Here is a 5,623-nt window from a genome sequence, read left to right as displayed (position 1 = left end):
TTTTTTTATCAAAGTCTCTCTCTCTCTCTCTCTCTCTCTCTCTCTCTCTCTCTCTCTCTCTCTCTCTCTCTCTCTCTCTCTCTCTCTCTCTCACACACACACAAACACACACTTGTATGTCCCTTCACACCTCTGCTCTGAGAGAAACCGCTTTACCTCTGCGTCAAACCACTTAAACCACATCCTGTTTTTGCATATATTTAGGGGGGGGCAAGCAAGTGTGAGAGAGAGATGGGCCCAAAAATCCCGCCCAAAAATGCTCTCAAAAAATTAAACAAATTACATTGACTTCTATGGGCCCAAAACGGTTGAAAAAGACACCAAATGGCACAATTTTTCCGTTTTTACCCGCAGACGCCCAATCTGGCAAGTCTGAATGGAACCCAGGTCCCTGTCGTGACAGTGCAGTACTGTTTGAGACATGGCAGGGCCTAACCACAACCTGAGTGAAGCTGCCCCCCCTCAGACCCAAAATGCTGAAATAACACAGCAGAATCGTTGTGCTATGTTTGTGCCGGATTGTGCAGTAAAAATGTTCGTTTGTGCTATTAAGGCTTTTCAGTAATTTAAATACTCAAATACTCATAATACTAATACATTTTTCATACGCAGACTGAATTTATCATTGTTGATGTATTGATTTTCATCATAGATAAATTTTACATTACTGAAAAAAACCTACAGAGGACATGACCTCTGTGTCCTCAATGGTAGTTATGGCTGATAGTATCTAGGTTTTACTACTAATTAATATTTAAGACCAGATCCAGTGCAATAGTTGGAATTCAGAAATGCAGGGTTTATTGGCTTGAGAGAGGGAGAGGGGAGGCCATTAGGCCCCAAAGGCCTGTCCACAGGCCTCCCCACCCCCTCTCTCCAAAGAGGTGTTAACGGTACAGGTACAGACAAAGAAGAAGCAAGAAGGGCAGAACAATGCCAGTGGCTGAACTTAAAAACACCTCCACAGGAAATGAGGTCACATTGGATGATGTCACATACAGTGATAGTTTTAGCCAATAGCAATGGATAGGTAATTTCAAATCAGCAGTTTGGGGGAAGGGAAGTTCAGTACATCCTGATGCCATAAACAAAGGGAACTTTTATTTGGCATCGCACAGTCTAAAAGTGTTATTCAAACACGTATCAAACAATACATGGACATTGAAATGTTATGTGTCATTGGGGGCACTATTCAGATTCTTTCACGGTGCACACATTTTGCCTGACTATAGTGAAAAGTAAATAAAAAGGAATACTCCTATAGCACACACTGTCACGAGACCAACATTCAGAAGCATTTTGACTCTGGGCGACTCGTGGAGCATGTCTCCCGTATTGACCTGATCTTCCATATTGACCTCTGACCCCTCCTCCTCAGTGCTGCCCGACGTCCCACTGAACCCACAGAAGCCCTCCAGCAGCCTCATGCAGAGACTCTTCTCCCCCCCACCCCCACACGAACTCTCCCCTACACCTCTAGAGGCAGACACGGCTACTTGGTCGTGGTGGTGGTGGTGCCCGTTGCCTGTCATTGCTGGCTTTCCGTTTACTTCCGCTGTGGTGTCTTTGTCATTGGTGTCATTGGCAAACGCCATTGTCTGAATGTCACCGGTCACCCCACTGGGGTTCTGTGAAGCGTCGTTGTTGTTGGGCACGACAGATGTGTCCTTGGTAGGTGCCGGTGCGCTGCTATTGCTGTCATTACAGTCCGCTTTGGCCTTCAGCTTCAGCGTCTCCTCAGGATCGTTGACTGAATATTTGTCTTTGAAGTAGTACCCCCAGAAGGTGGTGGTTCTGACCTGCTCTTCGCTCGGCGGCGCGGTGCACAGACTCACCACCACGGTCACGAGCCCGGAGATCCAGAACAGCCCTGCGGCCACGTACATGAAGTGAACGTCTTTGATGAAGGCGGGCCGCGAGTCCTCCTCGTCGCAGGGACCCTCGCGGTAGACGAACGCCAAGACCAGCCGGGTGAGTCCCAGCCCGAACCCGACCGCGCTCCCCCAGAACGCGCCGGTCTCGTTGCACCGCCTCCAGAGCACACCGAGCAGGAAGAGGGCGGCGACGGGCGGCGTGAGGTAGTCGCACACTTCCTGGATGTACAGGAACATCTGGCCGCCTTGCATCTCGATGATCACGGGAACCCAGCCGATGCTCACCACCACCATGAAGGCCACGAACACCCGGCCCACCACCATCAGCTCCCGGGACGAGGCCCGGCGCCGCGCCATCTTGTAGATGTCCAGCGTGAAGATGGTGCTGGCGCTGTTGAAGATGGAGTCCAGGTCGCTCATCAGCGCCGCGATCATGACCGCCATCATCAGGCCGCGCAGGCCGACGGGCATGACGGACATGACGAGGCGCGGGTACGCCACGTTGGTGCAGCCCGCCGCGCTGCCACAGACTTTCAGGCAGTGCTCCGGGTTGATGCAGGCTAGCTCGTCGGCGAACAGCACGCGGGAGATCATGCCGGGGATGACGATGACGAACATCGGGAGGATCTTGAGGAAGCCGCCCATCAGCGTGGAGCCCTTGGCGTGGGCGATGTTCTTGGCCGCCAGCACCCTTTGCACGATCACCTGTAGGGGTGTAAAGCACATCCTCCATGTCATGATGATACGATTTAATATCTTAATATTCGATGCGATGCGATTAGATACGATTATTTTAGATACTTAAGAATGCACCACGATACGATACAATATCTTTTTTTAATTCAATTTCAATTACTTTTCCACATATATTATGTTATGGAGCTAGGGCATTTAATTGGGCAGGTGCCAGCGATTAGAATATTTTCAATACTTAAGAATGCCCCACGATACGATGCAATTCGATTCAATCCTCAGATTATATTATATTACATTACATTGCATTTGGCAGACGCCAAATATATATCGCGATATATCGATACATTTCGATTATTATTTACACCTCTACTCACCTGATCGGTGCACCAGTACCACAGGGACGCCGGGGTTTGCCCGAGCAGGAAGCCGGGCCACGGCAGGTCCTCGTCCAGCGGCCCCCTCAGGATTTGGAGGGAGTGCGGTTTGGGGTGGATGTTGTGGCAGGTGGCGTTGCTGGTTAAGTTCATCCTCAACATGATGGCCTCGACGTCGGGCGTCGCCTGCATGTATTTCTCCCTCAGCCCGTCCAGCCCGCCTACCTTCATCAGGCTGATGACGGACAGGCAAAGAGCCCCGGCGATCATGAGGAAAGCCTGGAGGTAGGGATTAATGCGTTAATCGATTACAATATTAATCGCAATTAATCACCATTTCAACTGACGAGACCTCTGTTAAATGGGCATATGAAGAGTATGTGAACAGGGGTGTGAATAGTGGGAATATTTAGATCACCTTTGCATTAAAGAATTTAAATAGAATTCATTTAAATGTAGTATTTTATCTTACTTTTTAATTTTAATTTTTAGATTTAGTAGGATTTAGTTTTTTTCGAGAAACATTGAGATTTCGGGGGGAAAACGCCACTTATCAATTAATCGTAAGTCGATCAATTAATCGATCAATTAATCGATATAAATTATCGAATGAATGAATCGATAATGTGCATCCCTACCTGCAGGGTGTCGGTGTAGATGACGGCGACGAGGCCTCCGGTGATGGTCAGCAGGGCCGTCATGGTGATCAGCAAGATGATGGACAGGTAGAGATTCCACCCCAGAGACTCCTGGATGAAGAGAGCGCCGGAGTACAAGTCGACAGACAGCTTGGTGAAGATGTAGAGGACCAGGGACAGAGCGGCGAAGTAGACCTTCAGCCTCTGTCCGCCGAAGCGTTTGGAGAGGTACTCAGGCATGGTGTAGACGCCGGAGTGGATGTAGACGGGGATGAACACCCAGCCGAGCACCTGCAGGAGGAGCAAGAGGAGAGGACACTCAAGTTAGGGTTGAATGGACAGAAGTTTTACTACTACCAGGTATTAGGTAGTGCATTTAGTTTAGTGAAAGTGAAAGCCCATTGGGAAACTCCAACTTCCAATGTCATTGTGACACAGCACTCCACAGCACACAAGTGAACACTGCACACAACAAAACTGTTTTATGCCTCATCTGTGCAAGGGGGCGGCCCTCAATGGCACCCCAAGGGACCAGTGCGGTGGGACGGTACCATGCTCAGGGTACCTCAGTCATGGAGGAGGATGGGGGAGAGCACTGGTTGATTACTTCCCCCACCTACCTGGCGGATTGGGAGTTGAACCAGCAACCTTTGGGCTACAAGTCTGACGCCCTAACCGTTTGCCCATGCCTGCCCACTAGTTTAGACAGCACACTAAACAAATTCACAACACACAGGAGCGCTGCTTAACCTCTGAGTCACCTGGGCCTACTTAAGGGTCATAGGTCAGAGGCTTATGGGGAAATAAACCAAAATAAAATAAACAGCAGGCAACAGGATTTTAAAAAAAACCCTGCCGAGCACCTGGAGGAGCAGCAAGGCGTTGAACTCCCAGGCCCCCACGGCGAAGCCGCTCGCCGCTCCCGAGCCGGCCAAGCCGATGAAGTGCTCGCTGCCGATGTTGCTGACGAAGAGCGACGCCCCGATGACGAACCAGTTCATGGAGCGGCCGGCCAGGAAGTAGCCGCTCACCGTGCTGCGGTTGGCGCGCCACATGGAGTAGAATCCGAAGCTCATGACCACAACGAAGTAGAACACAACCACCACGATGTCCGCTGCCTCCATCACCGCCATTTTGGAGGACACAATGGCGAGCTGCGACTCTACTGTACTTTTCTTTTGTTATGTGTTCTTTGTTTTGTTTTGTTATGTGTTAAGCGTTGTACTGTATGTTCCAGCAGCTTTGTGAGCTTTGTCCAAGCCAAATGTTCTGCGGGACAAACCACAAATAATCTTGCATCTACTGTTGACAGATGCTAGAAGGTAAGCCTGAATGCTCCAAGGTGGCTTTTGTTGGTTGTAAAGCAGGGCCCTAATTTTTTTTTTCCCACCACCAGCCAAAATGGCCAGTAGATGTTAATCTTACCTTACTAGCCAAACACACACTCACTAATGGGTCAAAATGGCTAGGAAGTCGGCCTTTTCTACCGGCCAAACTGAAATTTCACCAGCATTTAGCCGGTTGGCTGGTGTTAATTTAGAGCCCTGGTTGTAATACCAGCAGTGGTATTTGGCCCTTGAATGATGATACAATGTGAATTTGCAACCCATATACTTGGGTTGTTCTGTGGAGGCAGCCTTAGGACATGCTGCTGCAGGATGGTGGATAACTTGGTTCCAATGAAGACCTCCTGGAATGAAGGCAAAAGAACGGGATAGCATTTCAGTGACCTTCATATGAAAAATATTGCGTAAAATTGTATAATGCAGGGGTGGGGAACCTATGTCTCGAGGGCCGTTTGTAAAATTATATAATTTTAATGATATGCCATGAAATATGAAACATTTCTAAAGGAATCTTAGAATATACATTTGCAATACAGTTAAGTTATATTCAGTGGACGGTGGGGTATGTTTTAAAGGTGGCTGCCCTCAATAAACGCCTAAAGTGCATGGGGAAATCCTGATTTTTTTTCATAGTACGGCCCTCAGAGGACTTTTACGGCCCTCAGCCCCTCAAATGAAAAAGGTTCCCCACCCCT

General features: G+C 48.9%; 1 protein-coding gene across 1 annotated transcript; it reads right to left on the bottom strand.

Moving 5' to 3' along the window:
* Nucleotides 1–1,218: 1,218 nt before the first annotated feature.
* On the bottom strand, nucleotides 1,219–4,778 carry LOC134459584 (sodium/myo-inositol cotransporter-like). Its single transcript, XM_063211937.1, has 4 exons — nucleotides 4,446–4,778; nucleotides 3,583–3,873; nucleotides 2,945–3,223; nucleotides 1,219–2,579 (listed from the first exon to the last, which is right to left on the bottom strand). The coding sequence occupies exons 1-4, from the start codon at nucleotides 4,713–4,715 to the stop codon at nucleotides 1,227–1,229; spliced, it is 2,193 nt and encodes a 730-aa protein (XP_063068007.1). The 5' UTR covers nucleotides 4,716–4,778; the 3' UTR covers nucleotides 1,219–1,226.
* Between the last annotated feature and the right edge of the window lie 845 nt (nucleotides 4,779–5,623).

Source organism: Engraulis encrasicolus, chromosome 12, assembly GCF_034702125.1.
Source record: "Engraulis encrasicolus isolate BLACKSEA-1 chromosome 12, IST_EnEncr_1.0, whole genome shotgun sequence".
Classification (NCBI taxonomy): Eukaryota; Metazoa; Chordata; class Actinopteri; order Clupeiformes; family Engraulidae; genus Engraulis; species Engraulis encrasicolus.
Note: the sequence above shows the minus strand (reverse complement) of the source record. Positions and strands in the feature narration are given on the sequence as shown.

Excerpts from the sequence above, each read along its gene's own strand:
- LOC134459584 (XM_063211937.1), bottom strand. The coding sequence starts at position 4,715 with ATGGCGGTGATGGAGGCAGCGGACATCGTGGTGGTTGTGTTCTACTTC. Across the intron at positions 3,224-3,582 it reads TCTACACCGACACCCTGCAG|GCTTTCCTCATGATCGCCGG; the intron begins GTAGGGATGCAC and ends CCCTACCTCCAG. Across the intron at positions 2,580-2,944 it reads GGTACTGGTGCACCGATCAG|GTGATCGTGCAAAGGGTGCT; the intron begins GTGAGTAGAGGT and ends ACACCCCTACAG.